The 16322-nt window shown below is 41.5% G+C and overlaps 1 protein-coding gene across 16 annotated transcripts in view; it reads left to right on the plus strand.

The window, feature by feature from the left end:
• DGKG (diacylglycerol kinase gamma) overlaps positions 1-16322 on the plus strand; it is a 157246-nt gene that overhangs the window by 39886 nt on the left and 101038 nt on the right. For all 16 annotated transcript variants that reach the window (XM_044004932.1, XM_044004940.1, XM_044004946.1 and 13 more), the window contains 4 exons: positions 4236-4394; positions 7685-7734; positions 10349-10423; positions 12817-12936. In XM_044004932.1, the coding sequence (XP_043860867.1) occupies positions 4236-4394; positions 7685-7734; positions 10349-10423; positions 12817-12936 (404 nt within the window). The remainder of the gene's footprint in view (positions 1-4235; positions 4395-7684; positions 7735-10348; positions 10424-12816; positions 12937-16322) is intronic.

Below are 16322 nucleotides of genomic sequence, written 5' to 3' on the forward strand. Positions count from 1 at the left end.
GATCAGTTCATGTTAGTCTTTCTAGGTTTTTCTGAAATCATCCTGCTTGTCCTTTCTTATAGCACAGTAATATTCCATGACAATCATATGCCACAGCTTGTTCAGTCATCCCCCTATTGGTGAGCATCCCTTTGATTTTCAATACTTAGAGTGATGGTTATTTTTGTTGCTATCTTATTACCTTGCAGAGTGGTTCTGAGTCCATTTGGAGCACCTAAAAAGATTGGCTGGAAGGTGGAAGGAAAGGGAGGAAAGTCTCTGGATCAAACTAGGGCTCCAGTTTCATGGGTTCAGAAACTAATAGGAGGGGGCAGCTAGGTGGCACAGTGGATAAAAAACAGCCCTGGATTCAGGAGGACCTGAGTTCAAATCCAGCCTCAGATACTTGACACTTACTAGCTGTGTGACCCTGGGCAAATCACTTAACCCTCGTTGCCCCACAAAAAACAAAAACAAAAAAAGAAACTAATAGGAGGAGGGCGCTGCCCCATATTTCCAGATGATTTGATTACCTGTTTGTTCTTGCCCTGTGGAGTTCTCTGTGGACCCACTGAGCCCTCTGTTCCTAGATCTTCCTTTATGCTTAGTGAAGAAAAACAAAGCTAAGAATTCATCGTCTGCAAGCTTGCCTGTAGGTAAAAGGCTGGAATACCAGTCAAGGAAAGGGAATGTAATGGACAAGTGAAAACGTTGGATTTAAAGTTGGGGGACCTGGGTTCAAATCTCACAGAGGCTGCTTACTTACCTGGGTGATCTTGAATAGGTCATCTCACTTCTATGGCTCCATTCTCCTCATTTATAAAATGAGAGGATTGGACTCAATGACCTCTGAGGTCCCCCCAAGCTCTGAATCTATTATCCAATCACCTTCCTCAGGCACAACATGCAATGGAGACCAAGGAGGCACTTTGTAATATAAATCTCCATAAAGTCCTATACCAGGAATAAGTAGAATGGACCTTCAAGATGGACACCCTAGAGACCATCCCAAGGAGGATGGCCAAGCAGGCATGGTACCAAGCAGCTAGGTGGCGCAGTGGATAAAGCACCGACCTTGGATTCAGGAAGAACTGAGTTCAAATCTGGCCTCAGACACTTGACACTTACTAGCTGTGTGAACCTGGGCAAGTCACTTAACCCTCATTGCCCTGCAAAAATAAAAAATAAGAAGAGGAAGAAGGACTTGTAGTTTCTAAACTGCCCATGGGGGAGAAACAGGAACCCCAAAGAATAGGCAAGGACTGCTGGCAGTCACCAAGCTGGCAGTCTCGGGGTACACCCTTAAAGAGAAGAGCAAGGGAAGTCTCAGGTAAACAAAGTCTGGGGCTTGGGTGTGGGTCCTGGCCCCTTTTTGGCCTGGCCTGATTTCTTTATGGAAAGCTGTCCAAATGGGTGGAGAAAGGCTGATTCATTACAGTGATGAAAGGTAACAGGCTGATTGCTTCACCTCAATGCCAGCCCACTTATTAGCACACATAGAGGTGTGATAACAACCCAGAAGAGGGAGAGATGTCCCTCTAGGTGAGCTGATCCATGATTGGCTATGATTTTCTTGCCTATGGGCGGTGAATTTTCCTGGGGTCAAGTAATTGAAGAGGCCCTGGCTCCACTTGTCCTCAGAACCATAGGGAGCCCCAATGACTAGTCATCAGAAACAGTGGGAGTGTCACATCTTGTCGCCTTTGTTTGTGACTTGGGATAAGAATCCCTTTTGCTCTTGGGCCAGCTTCTGTGGATGTCTTAATTAAATGGCACCTGGTCAACAGAGACAAGAATGGTGGTCCTGGCTGGCCCCCCAAGAGGCAGGGCCTGTACCAGCAAGATCCAGTCATGTTCTAGAAAAAGGTTCCAGGCTGATCCATCTGTTACAAGTCTTGGCTTTCCTTTATTGTCCATGTGGGAAAAGTGGAAAGGTGTAGAAAGGTAACTGACATTTGTTAGATTTGTCTGAACTATATCTTATCAGTGACCAGACTTGAGGCTCATAAAACTCTGCATCTATTTAATTTCCTCAGTTAATTCTTGTCATACATGGAGGGGGCACTCGGATATTTCCATGTATGTCATAATGGATAGGATGCTCACTTCATCCAAACCTTGACCTCCAAGCTCAGAGAAGTCACCTATTAGATAACAGCTCACAGACTTCTATTCACTCTCATCTTAGTCAAAGGACTAAATGAGATAATATGAGGGAGAAAGAATCACCCATCTCCATGACTTTGCATCCCCATACCTGTATTATTTTCCCTCCTCAGTTCTACTTTGTGGAATCCCTAGATCTCTTCAAGACTCACCTCAAGTACCACTTCCTAGATGAGACCCATCTCAATCCCTACAGTTTCTACCCCCACCAAGTTACTTTGTATCTTCTTAGTTTATATTTTGTATTAAACTAGTTACGCATTTGTCATTTCCCCCATAAGCTCCTAGAAGGCAGGGAATTTTTTAAAATAAAATTTTATGTATATCATTTGTTTTTATCTCACATACTTTCCCCAGTATCTCCTTCTCCTGTCCCCCCGCTAGTCCCCCAAAACTATGCCTTATAAGAGAGAGGGGGAACAATTCAATGAGATAACCCAAGAATCAAAAAGGTCTTACAGAAGATATGTTCCACATCCATAGTTCCTCACTCCTGCAAAGAAGGGAAGGAAGTGCCTTCTCACATTTTTTTCCTTGGGGCCATGCTTGTGCTTGATCATTTTGTAGCATTATGTATCGATTGTTTTATTGTTATTCTTTCTGTTTGTATTGCTACAGTCATTGTGTACCTTCTCTTCCTGGTTCTCCTTGCTTAACTCTGCATCAGTTCATAGAAGTCTTCCCATGCTTTGTTGTAGTCATCATATTCACTGTTTCTTTCAGTATAGTAATATTCCAGCTAGGTGGCACAGTGGATAGAGAATCATGCCTGGAGTCAGGAAGTAGTAGTTGTTGTGTTTGGGTCATTTCAATCTTGTCTGACTCTTCATAACCCCATTTGGGGTTTTCTTAACAGAGATACTAGAGTGGTTTGCCGTTTCCTTCTACAGCTTATTTTTACAAATGAGGAACTGAGGCAAACAGAGTTAAGTGACTTGCCCAAGGTCACACAGCTAGAGTCAGGAAGATATGAATTCAAATTCAGCCTCAGGTAGCTGTGTGACACTGAACAAGTCACTTAACCTTATTTTCCCCAGTTTCCTCATCAATAATATTTCATTACATTCACACACCACAACTTGTTAGCAATTCCTCAATGGATGGTCCACCTACTTAGTTTCCAGTTCTTTGCTACTACAAAAAGTGCTACTATAAACATTTTTCTGTTTATGGACTTGGTAGTGGGGGAATTGATGACCTTAGGGTACCTTGCCTAGTAGTAGGGTCTTGGAGTTAAAGGGCATATATATTTTACTCAACTTATTTGAATAATTCCAAATTGTTTTCAAGATGACTTGGACCAATTTATAGCTCCACCAAGAGTGAATTAGAGGTTTTGTCTTTCCATGACTTTGGGGGGGGGGGCAATGAGGGTTAAATGACTTGCCTAGGGTCACACAGCTAGTGTCAAGTGTCTGAGATCAGATTTGAACTCAGGCCCTCCTGAATCCAGGGCCAGTGCTTTATCCACTGTGCCACCAAGCCGCCCCCTCCATAACTTCTTTAACATGGATTAAGTCTTTAAGCTGATACTATTTTGTGTTTCTCTTCCTGTCTCCAGAACCTAACAGTGTCTGGCACACAGTAGAGTAGGTCCTTAATAAAAGCTTGTTGAACAATTTCGCCATCTGTGGAGATAGAATACACATAGTTGTAAAACTAAGAACTTTGAGTACTCAAATCTAGGACCAATGATTCTGATGAGACAGACAATATAAGGAAACAAGACAGTCCATGCCCTCATATAGAGTTTACATTCTAATGGAGGGGAAGAAACTAGAAAGGTTGAGGTGAGGGAATAAAGCAAAAGCTCACTTATTAGAGTCCAGAGTGGTTCAGGGGTGAGGAGAGACTTCTTCTGGTGGGGAGGAGATGAGGATAATGGTCATTGTAAAGGCAACATGGTTTGAGATGGCCAACAAGTCATCTGAATAAATTCCTTGATTCTGTTTGTGCAAGGATGGGGACCACAGGGATACTGTGAGTCAGAAGGGGCAGTTAGTGGTGGAGGATGGAACAAATGCAAGGAAGACTCTGCCTCACCACATATTCAAGGAACTGTGTCGTGATTTACTTCTTGCCTCTCATAGGTTCATCACAGGATATCCAAGCCCCAAATCTTATGAAGAGATCCACGAGCTTACTTTCTCAGTCATCTTTAGAAGTCATGCCTCAGGTTGTCTATCTGAAAGACATCATCTGTTACCTGTCACTGCTGGAAAGGGGTCGGGCCCAGGACAAGTTGGAGTGTAAGTATGTGAATACAAGGCAACCAAGTCTCTTCTCTTGTTCTTCATTCTCCCTACCCACTCCCAGCAGGGTTCAATGACCCAGAAGGTTTCTAGGTATTTGCCTGGTAGCCTATGAAGGGAAATTGTATTCCTTGCCCTTCTCTGTGGATTGGTAGTGGGGCTACCCCTTCGTATTCCCTGGTAGCCTGTGATCATGAGAAGTTGCCCAGCCTGCTTTGTGGTAGTCCCTAACCCTGCTCCCAAACCTGGTCTGAGTGAAGTTTCCCAAAGACAACTCCATGACACAAGGAGTCAGGTGATTGACCAACAGGCTTAGGAAGGGCACCAGAAATCTGGAGAGGGAAACCATCGTCTTGATCCATGGCTTGCTAGGAATTGACTACCAGAAGCTATCTTATCTTCCCTGTTACCTACTCGTTGGACTCAGAGATTGCCTTTCTAGGTGAGAGAGGATTCCACAACTAATTTCCATCCCATAGTCAATGTTCTCTCAGCTCTCATCACAGTTAAACCTAACAAACAGAACAAAGTTCTTCATAATATCTAACCAAAATCTGTCTTCTTGCAATCCTATTCCATTTCTTTGGACCTCTCAGAAATTAGCAATAAGAACTTATTTGAAATCAATTGATCAAGTAAATTATATATGTCTGTGTGTTTGTGTGTATGTATATAGTGTTTTGAAAAGTTGAGGGTGTCATATAAAGGTTAATAAGTTAATAATAGTGGTTATTAGTTTGGTGTGACTTTTGCAAAAACAGTAAAGGGAGACAGTGACATTTGGGGGCAGAAATTAAAGGCCGTAGAAGGTAAAAGGGGCCTGGGTTTTCATTCTGGATCCTGTCACTCCTGTGATAAGTTTTCTGACTTCTACAAGTTGAGGGGCAACTTTGAAAATAGAGGAAATCAGAGATTACATTAAAGATATTTGATGGAGAGGTGAAGAAAAAGAACATAAAGTTAGTCATAGCTTCTATATGATCTATGCAATGTTAAGACCAATGTCTGCATTCCAGCTAATGCTGAGATTATCCAGCTAATTTTAACATGAGCAGGAAAGTCCTGGTCAATGTTAGTTCTTGCCAAGAACAATTGACAAGGGTTTTCAGGATCCAGGCAAACCCAAAGGCTTTAAGCCTTGACTGAGTGAGAGACTGTTGAGCCAGAATCAATAACTATGTCCAGGATGGCTCATTAGCAAGAAGTGATGACAGGGTGTTGAAGTTTACAGCCACAGCCTCATAAAACAGTGAGAAGCAGTGGAGAGGAAACTTAAGTTTATAGAAAGTTTAGTGAGATACTCAATTAATCCATATCATTCCCAAAGCATTAGGGGATAAAATTGGAAGATTGTTTCAGTTTCCTCCAAGACTAAGAGTTTTTTCAAAAGGAAGAAGACAACCAATGTGACACTTAAAAATATGAGAAATATAGTTTCTAAGTAATTTAATCACTTTATTAATAAGGCCAGTAGGTTATTAATTAAAGGATGGTCATTGGCCATTTCTCTTCAACCAAAGACAGTTATGGTGACTGGGATTATAGCTTATTTACCCTTGAAACAGTAGGTGGTTCATCAAACAGCAATTAAATCTAATTGTTTAACAGTAATTTGGAGGTAGGCTATATTAAAATGAAGGGCTATACCAGACCACCCCAGCCTTGGACTATCAATTCAAAGAATGCATACCCTCTTCAATGGGTGGGCTAAAAAGCCCCTCCCTGGACAGAGGGGCCTTCCTATCTGGACAAAAGATCTGTCTCTACCCAAGCTTGAGTAGAACACAATGAGCTTCTCCACCCTAGGTTAAATTCCTGGAAAGGCTGGATATGTCTGACCAAGATTGAGGAGAGTCAATTTAATCTCATCAAAAAGGACGCTGAAGTGGGGGGGAGTCAAGATTTTGAAAGAAAGGGGAGTACTGGATCTCACCAAGATATCAGTTATTAATGATCATTTCTTACACCATTATCATGGTATGTTTTGTTCACACCAGGGAAGGCTTTAAGACTAACTCAAAACAATGAGAATTCAATGTCTTTCATTTGACATCAAAAAGATACCAGTAGACTCCTGGAGTTGTCCATTAGTCACCCCTTAGCCTTGCCAAATGATTGGCCCATCTTCTTTTCCTATAACATGTTTACCTAATCACATCCTTTGCTTCTGTCCTTTGAAATTGCTCATTGATCTTCTCAGTGTTCCAGGAACTATGAATACAAAGACAAAAATGAAATCATCTAAGCCCTCAAGAAACTCCCTTACTACCACTTTTGCCATAGGAAAAATGAACCACTATTAATGGGATTATCCATCTAAAGCTGAGGAGGTCCCTATGCACCTTCCATTTACAGGCAAGAAAACTGAGGCCCATAGAGGGAAGTGACTTATATAAGATCACATAGGTAGTAAGTGGCAAAGCTAATATTAGAAACCAGGTTTTCTGACTTCAAACCCACTACTCTTTACACATCATACTAATATCTTTTCAACATTTCTTAAGAAAATTGCCTTTTTGCTTATTTTATCTCATAGGCTTTCCCTAACCCCATCTCCACCCCCATCTTCATCCTAAATAACTCCCCAATAAGTAACATTTAAATAGCATTTTAAGATGTGCATATATGCATATATACATATATACACACATATATACATACACAGAGAATATATATACATATTTGTATATGTGTGTATACATATACATATGTATAATAATATTTGATCTTAACAACCACCCTGGGATATAGGTGCTAATATTATCTCCATTTTGCTGATAATAAAACTGATGCTAAGCCAAATGACTTGCCCAGGATAAAACAGCTAGCGAGTGTCTATTGTGGGTTTTAAATTCAGATCTACATGTCATTATTCATTACACCAATCTTCCAGGTTCAGGACAGTATACTGATAGAAAAATGCATTGTTATTCTTCCTACGATCTTACAGTCTTACCACTAGCAGAAGATTGCCTTGGAATTATGTTTCAGAATTGGTGAGGGGCCCACAGTATTCTAGTCACACATGCTCACCAGGCTTTCTCCTGATCAGTGATGCCTATTTGATGAAGTACTCATGTAGGATTAGGGCTGAGGTGCTACAGAGACCTAGATCATGGCTTTGGCCTCATTAGTCCAGTGCTTTAACTGACATATTGTAATGGTTAGATTTAGAACCTGGGTCCCTGAGTCTCCACATGCATCCCCTTAAGCATTCTTCAGCATGAAATGGTGGATCCTACCATATTCCTCACACCTCACCTCCCATCCTCTCCTGTTTCTTACAGTCATGTTTCGCCTATATGACACGGATGGCAACGGTTACCTGGATAGTAGTGTAAGTAGATTTCCTTCTAAACATGTCTCCTGTTCCCTCGGCACTGGTCAGAACCTCAAAGTTTCATTTCAACTCTACAGAGGACTAGAGGATCCTGGGCAGGGCTACAGACAACCTAACAGTTTCCCAAATCTGCTCCTTCTTAATGGCCCTCATTGAGATTAATATCCAAAACTGTCCTGATATCCTAGAATCTGAGAATTCTAGAACCTTAGCATTGGAAGGAGCTTGTGGGTTCTCTAAGTCCCATGGGGAATCTCCTCTATGAATCTCTCCAGCCACTCCCATGATGGGAATCTCACTTCCTCATGAAACAGAGTATTCCATTTCTGGGCAGTCCTCATTATTATAAACTTCTTCCTTACGTTGTGCTAAACTCTGTTTCCCTATAACTTCCACCTACTGGTGCTACTTCTGCTCTCTCAGACCAAGCAGAATAAAGATCATTTTAACCCTTAAGACATCTGAAGACCAAAACATCACCAGTTCCTCCAGGCTATCGCCCTATGGTGTGGTTTCCTGACCAAATAACCATCCCAGTCATCCTTCACTAGCTCTGCTCCAATTTGTCCACATGGTGGACATTCCCTAGCCACAGCACTTCGAAGTCATTGGATAGGTGCAGGGTAGAGCAAGATGTTCAGCCATTCTCCCGGACCTGTGTGCAGTAGCCATTATATTTCTATTAAGAAAGCCTCCGCGGGGGCAGCTAGGTGACACAGTGCATAAAGCACCGTCCCTGAATTCAGGAGGACCTGAGTTCAAATCCAGCCTCAGACACTTGATACTTACTAGCTGTGTGATCCTGGGCAAGTCACTTAACCATCATTGCCCCACGAAAGAAAGAAAGAAAGAAAGAAAGAAAGAAAGAAAGAAAGAAAGAAAGAAAGAAAGAAAGAAAGAAAGAAAGAAAGAAAGAAAGAAAGAAGGAAAGAAGGAAAGAAGGAAAGAAGGAAAGAAGGAAAGAAGGAAAGAAGGAAAGAAGGAAAGAAGGAAAGAAGGAAAGAAGGAAAGAAGGAAAGAAGGAAAGAAGGAAAGAAGGAAAGAAGGAAAGAAAGAAAGAAAGAAAGAAAGTCTCTGATAGTCTTAGCTTTCTTACCAGCTATTTTATCTTATTGGCTTATAGTGAACTAGTGGTGGGATTTAAACTTTTAGATATTTTTCACAGATACTGCAGACAAAATAGCTTTTCCATGTCCTATTGCAATTGATTTTTTTTCTTTTCTTTTATTACTGTCAAACCTCATCTATGCTCAATCACGTCCCTGCCATCCATGTGTAACAAAGTGCATCTTTCTAGTATTCTACCTAATGAAGCATCTCAGATGCTGCCCCTTAGATGTTTACCTCATGTCAAAGGCCATAATATAGCAAGTATGTGTGACAAAGACTCCCGGATGCTCTGATCCATTTGGCATTCTATAGTCAATGTGATTATAAGGAGAGGGATGGAAGCTTCACCAAAAAGTCTGATGCATCTGGTGCTTATATTTATTAACCCCCCCAGGGAAAAGAATATTTTGCTAAATGTAGAGCTTGATAAAGTGAATGGAATCACTGGTCCTTTCCACAGGGAACCTCAACAACTAATGAGTAAAACAGAATCACCACAGTAGCCTTTCTAGTATCATTCAAACATGTATCTAAAAAAGGGTTAAATGACTTGCTCAGTGTCACATAGCTAGAAATAGGAGGCTTATACATCATCTAGTCCAAACCCCCTCATTTTCCAGATGAAGAAACTGATGCCCAGAGACCAAGCGACTTGTCCACGGTCATACAGGGAGTAAATGGCCAATCCTAGATTTTTGCTCGTTGAAGAAGTAGAGAAGACTATCTTATCTTGGTATACTTAGGTTGAAACGAGATAAAAGGAAAGACAATTGTTCCATAGGGGAACAAAGGTCAACGTTTCAGTGAGTTTTCTATGGTGTGTGGGAGTGTGGGCACACATATACATATACATATACATATACATATATATATATACATATACATATATATATATATATACAATGGGATATATATAATGGGAGATATGTATATAAAATGGGATATATATGATGGGAGATACATATATAAGGGGGCAGGATGTAAGATCAGAGTACCTGGGTTCAAATATCAGTTCTACTCTTTAATATCTGCGTGGGCAAGTTAATTAACCTCTCTGAGCCTCAGTTTCTCCTTCTCTAAAATGAAAGGGTTGGCCTAGGTGGCTTCTAAGGGCTCTTCCAGCCCCACGTCTTAACAAGATTGTCTGTCTCTAAGGCTGCTCCCACCTCTAAGCCTATGTTCCTATGATCTTATTGACCCTGAGTTTACGGCAAGAATAATGGAAACGAGGAATAGACTGACTCCTAGTTGTTGGTAACTACCCTAATGAAAATTCAACACAAGATCAGAGAATCAGAGAGTCTGAGCAAGAAGTGGCTTCATTAAGTCCAACCCCTCAATTTACAGATGAGGACATGGAGGCACAGAGAAGTTAAATGACTTGTCCAGGGTCACACAGCTTCTAAGTGTCTAAGGTGGGATTTGTCCCTATGTTTCACCTTTCACTTTTTACTCATCCTGTCTTCCCACTTCCATCTTATTTCTTGTGATTTTCCCTTAGGAGCTGGAGCGAATTCTCAACCAGATGGTGCATGTGGCTGAATATCTGGAATGGGATTGCACAGAGCTCAGGCCTGTAAGTGATGGACCCTGATAACCAGCCTGGATAAGTCAAAAATCCTTATCCCCAAGTTGACTTTGAGGCACTTAAGATGATTTTTTTTCAGCTCCCAGAGACTCTAGTACTTTCTTCTCCTTCATAGGCTCAGGTTAGAGTCAGGGATAGAGATAAAGACTAGGCAGGTGATTTCATTGATAGAAGAACTCCCAGATGGGGAAATGCCTCCACAAATACCGATTGTCACCTTCTCTGTGACTTGGTCTACTTCATAAAAGAACCTATTCTCTGTCAGTGGGGGAGAAGACTCAGACAATGAGCTAGTCCAGTAGCATTTATTAATCACCTACTGTGTGCTAAACACCATGCTAAGTGTTGTGGATACAAAGAAGGGCAAAAACCAGTCTCTGTCCTCAAGTAACCCACAGTTTAATAGGAGTGATGACTTGCAAACAACCATGTACAAATAAGCTATAGACAGACTCAAATGTGAGTTGTCTCAGAATGCACCCAAAGCCTAAAAGTTAGGCTTCTTGGAGAAGGGAAGACTTTAGCTGAGACTTGAAGGATGTTAGGGAAGCCAGGAAGTAGAAATGAAGAAGGAGGGTGTGTATACCCTGCATGGGAGACAGACCTGAGATGGAGTGTCTCCTGCATAATGATCTGGAGGCCCTTGTCACTCAGAGGCACAGTACATGGAGATGAGTCAAATGTACGAAAACTCACACCCACAAAAATCACAGAACCATGGCACTGAAGTGAAGGGGATGTAAACAGTAATCTCTAGAGAAATTGATTTTAACTCCTTTTCAGAAACAATTCAGCTGGTCTGTCACTAACTAGTAATTGCCATTGGACCAGAATCTAAATACTCTGTTTTCCTTCTTGGATTTCCCCCTGGCTGAGTCTTTCAGGGCAGAGGCTGTTTTGCTTCTGTTCCAACCTGACTTCCCTAGCACTTGGAACAGAGCCATCCACACAGTGGGTACTTAAGGGATTTATGTTCACCTGAACTGAGTTGAACTGAGGCCCCAGTTCTCTGAGAGGGATGTCACTCTCAACGAGATAAAAGCGATTGTCATGCCATTGTGCATTTGTATTCTTGGGAGGGATTAAACACAAGTCATCCAATTATCTAAAGAAGGGGAAATGTGAACATTGGAACATCAGCGATCATAGATTGTCAGTTGTTTTTCAGTCATGCCTGACTCTTTGTGATTGCATTTGGGGTTTTCTGGCAGAGATCCTGGGATGGTTTGCCATTTCCTTTTCCTTCTCATTTTACAGATGAGGAAGTTGAGGCAAAAAGGGTGAAATGACTTGCTCAGGGTCACATAGCTAGTGTCTGAGGCCAAATCTGAACTCAGGAAGGTGAGTCTTCCTGATTTCAAGTCTGGCGCTCTATGCACTATGGCGCCACATAGTGGCCCTTTAGTTTAACACCCCACCCCACCCCCCACCCCCCAGCCCTTCTCTCATTTTACATATGAGGAAATTGAGGCTTCTAGAGGTTAAGCAACTTCAGATCATAGAACTAGATTTGGAAAGGACTTCAGCAGCCATCAATTCCAGTCCCTTCCTTTTACAGATAAGAAAATAGAGGTCAAGAGAAATTAAGTGATTTTGACTAAGGTAACACAGGTATAAAATATAAAAAGTGAGATTTGAAACTAGATCCTTTGACTCTAGAGCCAGTAACCTTTCCATTGTACCAGTCCAAAAAAAATGCTACTTCCAAAAGTATATTGGTCAGATTAATTTTTTTTATTTTTATTGATACTTTTGGTTTTTATATTCTTCCCTCATCCCTTATCCAGAAAGCCATCCCTTTAAAGAAAAGAAAGAAAGAAAGAAAAGGGGGAGAGACAAATTGAGCAAAATGAACCAACACATCCATTGAGTATGACTATATATGCGATATTCCATACCCATAATCCCTCACCTCACCAAATAACAGGAGGGAGAGGTGTGTTCTCATCTCATTGAGTCCAAACTGAGCAGAATAATTTTGAGATGATGTTTATTATACCTTCTCTACAAGGTCATGAGCCTGATAAGATTCCTACATTCTAATTTTTGAGTGCCTAGTTTCACAGAATCCTCTGTGATGTTACAATAAGTGAACCTCATAGTTTTGTCATATGATGAAAAATGGATCCTGCAGGGAAAGGATGACTGGACAAGTGGATCTTCCATTTAGGAAGGAAGAATGTTCTTTGTGAGCCAGAGAGTAGTAGGAAGTAGGTCAGCAGGACCAACTCCTACCCTCGTGGGTAAAAGAGGGGTAGATCAAGACCAAAACGAAGTGATAGGGAAAATGGAAAGGAAGGACAGTGAAGAACAGAAAGACAAGGCAGAAGAAGGGAATTGATTCCCACCCACCCAACACTCTTTCCTTTGCTTCCTGGCAGATCTTGAAGGAAATGATGGAAGAGATTGATCTTGACCATGATGGGATTGTGACTCTAGAAGAGTGGATTCAGGGAGGAATGACGACCATTCCATTACTGGTCCTACTAGGGATGGAAACAGTAAGTAACAAAGCAGCTGGGGTTCATAAGGTCGGGGTGCAGAGAACACTTTGTAGATTGACATGAAAATGAAGAAAACACCCGGCTCTGTTTCCAGAGTCACTGAATCTTAAAATTGGAAGTAGCCTCCAAGATCAACTGGCCCAACTTCTATCTGGACAGAACTCTACACTATCTACAACAAGTGGCCAATAAGCCTTCACTGAAAGGTCCTGGCTAGTGGCATTCCCATACCCACTGAGGCAGTCCATTCCATTTTTCAAGAATGCCAATCTTCAGAAAGTTATTGTTGTTGTTTCTTGACATTGTAGCATTTTGCCTCTTTGTACTTTCCATTCTGGTTCTGTCTTTTGAGCCCAAAGAGAACATGTCTAGTCTTTCCTCCTTTCATGCCTGCCTGAATCTTCTCTTCAACAGTGTAACCATTCTGAATTCCTTTCTCAGATGACATGAATTAATTATTTTCCCATCACATACATTAAACAATGGGGATACAAGTGAAAAAATAAAACATTCCCTGCCCTCAGGGAGTTTACAATCTATATAGGTTTACAGATCCCAAGTCCTCTTGCCATCCTGGCCAGCCTTTGCTCTGGATGTACTTCCAGGGCATAAGGTCAGAGGATTAGAGCTGGAAAGGACCTTTCCTTACAAATGAGGAAAGTGAGTCCCAGAGGGATTAAATAACTTCTTCAAGGTCATAGAAATGGCATGTAGCAAAGCTTGGCTACTAACCCAAGTTCTCTGGCTCCACAGACGGGCAGCACTCTTCTCCTTCCTTTCCTCAGCTCTTCATGGTTTCTCAAATGTCATTGGAGAGAACTCAATTGGAAAAATAATTTCTTTAGGCTGTGATCTGAGTTGGAAGCTCAGTCACCATCTGTCCATATTCACCATTCAGATCAGCAGATTGAGGTCTGGACCTTCATTATGGACACCATGCTACGAGAAATCTGGCAGCCAAATCTTGTCCTGTGCTCTGAGTGCACAGAGGAGGCTAATGCATCCGGTTGCCTTGAATGTCAAATAGCAATTTCCCTTTTTATCTTATGATTCCAAGTCTATAGTTTAACCCCAGATATTTTACAGATAAGGAAATTGAACCTAGAGAGATAAAGGAACTTTTTTTGAATATTTTATTTCCAGTTACATGTAAAGATAGTTTTCAGCATTCATTTTTGGAAGATTTTGAGTTCTAGATTTTCCTCCCTCCCCTCCTTCCCTTCCCTTTCCCCTCCCCAAGAGAGAGAGCAATCTGATATAGGTTATACATACATGTTAAACATATTTTCACATTAGTCATGTTGTAAAAGAAGAATCAGAGGGGCATCTAGGTGGCTCAGTGGGTAGAACACCAGCCCTGGAGTTCAAATCTGGCCTCAGACACTTGACACTTACTAGCTGTGTGACCTTGGGCAAGTCACTTAACCCTCATTGCCCAACCAAATAAAAAAAAATTTTTAAAAAGAAGAATCAGAACAAAAGGGGAAACACACAAGAAAGAAGAAACAAAAAAGCAACAACAAAAGTAAAAATAGTATGCTTCAATCTGCATTCAGATTCCATAGTTCTTTTTCTGGATATGGAGAACGTTTTCCATCATGAGTCTTTTGGGATTGTCTTGGATCACTATATTGCTGAGAAGAGCTAAGTGTATCGCAGTTGATCATCACACAGTGTTGCTATTATTGCTGTGTACAGTGTTTTCCTGGTTCTGCTCACTTTACTCGGCATCAATTCATGTAAGTCTTTCCAGGTCCTGCCCATCATTTCTTATAGCACAATAATATTCCATTATACTCATATATTCCAACTTGTTCAGCCACTCCCGAATTGATGGACATCCCCTCAATTTCCAGTTTAAAGGAACTTTTCTATGGTCATACAACTAATTAGTAGCAGAGAGAACCTGTATTCTTGCCACTATGGCTTCGAATATCATAGTCTCACATGGAGTTAACCTCAGACCCAAAGGAGAAATTCTGCCCAGATGCCATCTCCTCATAGTCTGTGTTTGCTCTGAGGCTGAGGACTAGAAATGATTTTTTTCAAAATCCCAATAGACTGGGGGCAGCTAGGTGGCGCAGTGGATAGAGCACCGGCCCTGGAGTCAGGAGGACCTGAGTTCAAATCCGGCCTCCGACACTTACTAGCTGTGTGACCCTGGGCAAGTCACTTAACCCCAATTGCCTCACTAAAAAAAAAAAAAAAAAATCCCAATAGACTGATTTCTTTCTCCTCAGTTAACCCTTTAATCCCCATTGGTGACAAAGACTTCAGTTAACTGAAGAGATCTGTAGCTCTGATGCCCCTGTGACCAGGGATACTCAGAACAGTCCTACAGCCTTGAATCACTTACCTGGACAAGTCACCATCCAAATAGCAAAGGAGAAGAATGGCCATCCACTTTATGACACTGATGAAATGGGTGTGCCCATTCACAAAGCTAAACTAAATAAGGTTGTTTACAGTATCTTTTTAAAAGAGGCATATTTGCACTGGCCCTGAGTTCAAATCCGGCATCAGACACTTGACACTTACTAGCTGTGTGGCCCTAAGCAAGTCACTTAACCCCAATTGCCTCACCAAAAAATAAAGAAAGAGGGGCAGCTAGGTGGCGCAGTGGGTAAAGCACGGGCCCTGGATTCAGGAGGACCTGAGTTCAAATCCAGCCTCAGACATTTGACACTTACTGGCTGTGTGACCCTGGGCAAGTCACTTAACCCCAATTGCCTCACCAAAAAAAAGAAAGAAAGAAAGAAACATAAAAGAGGCAAATTTTAGGAGAAAACATCACTTTTTGGATTACTTTAGGACTTTAAAAACCTAAGATAATGTGGTTTAGTGGAAATGGTAATGATTTGAAGCCAGATAATCTGGGCTCAATGTTCACTGTCACTCTAATTTGCCTTATGTCATCTTGACCAAGTTGATTCATTTCTCTCTGTCTCCCTTCCCTTATCTGTTAAATGAGGGAGGGTCACTAGATGGCCTCTGAGGTCCTTTCCTTTCCTAAATCTATGAGTCTGTGATCCTACCTCAATATATCAATAGATTTGTGATCTCATTGATGTAGGGTATTACCCCCCACAAACCCCCTCAGGGGCGGCTAGGTGGTGCAGTGGATAAAGCACTGGCCCTGGATTCAGGAGTACCTGAGTTCAAATCTGGCCTCAGATACTTGACACTTACTAGCTGTGTGACCCTGGGCAAGTCACTTAACCCCAATTGCCTCACAAAAAAAAAGAAAGAAAGAAAGAAACATAAAAGAGGCAAATTTTAGGAGAAAACATCACTTTTTGGATTACTTTAGGACTTTAAAAACCTAAGATAATGTGGTTTAGTGGAAATGGTAATGATTTGAAGCCAGATAATCTGGGCTCAAT

The sequence above is a fragment of the Dromiciops gliroides genome, chromosome 4, assembly GCF_019393635.1.
Source record: "Dromiciops gliroides isolate mDroGli1 chromosome 4, mDroGli1.pri, whole genome shotgun sequence".
NCBI classification, from domain to species: domain Eukaryota; kingdom Metazoa; phylum Chordata; class Mammalia; order Microbiotheria; family Microbiotheriidae; genus Dromiciops; species Dromiciops gliroides.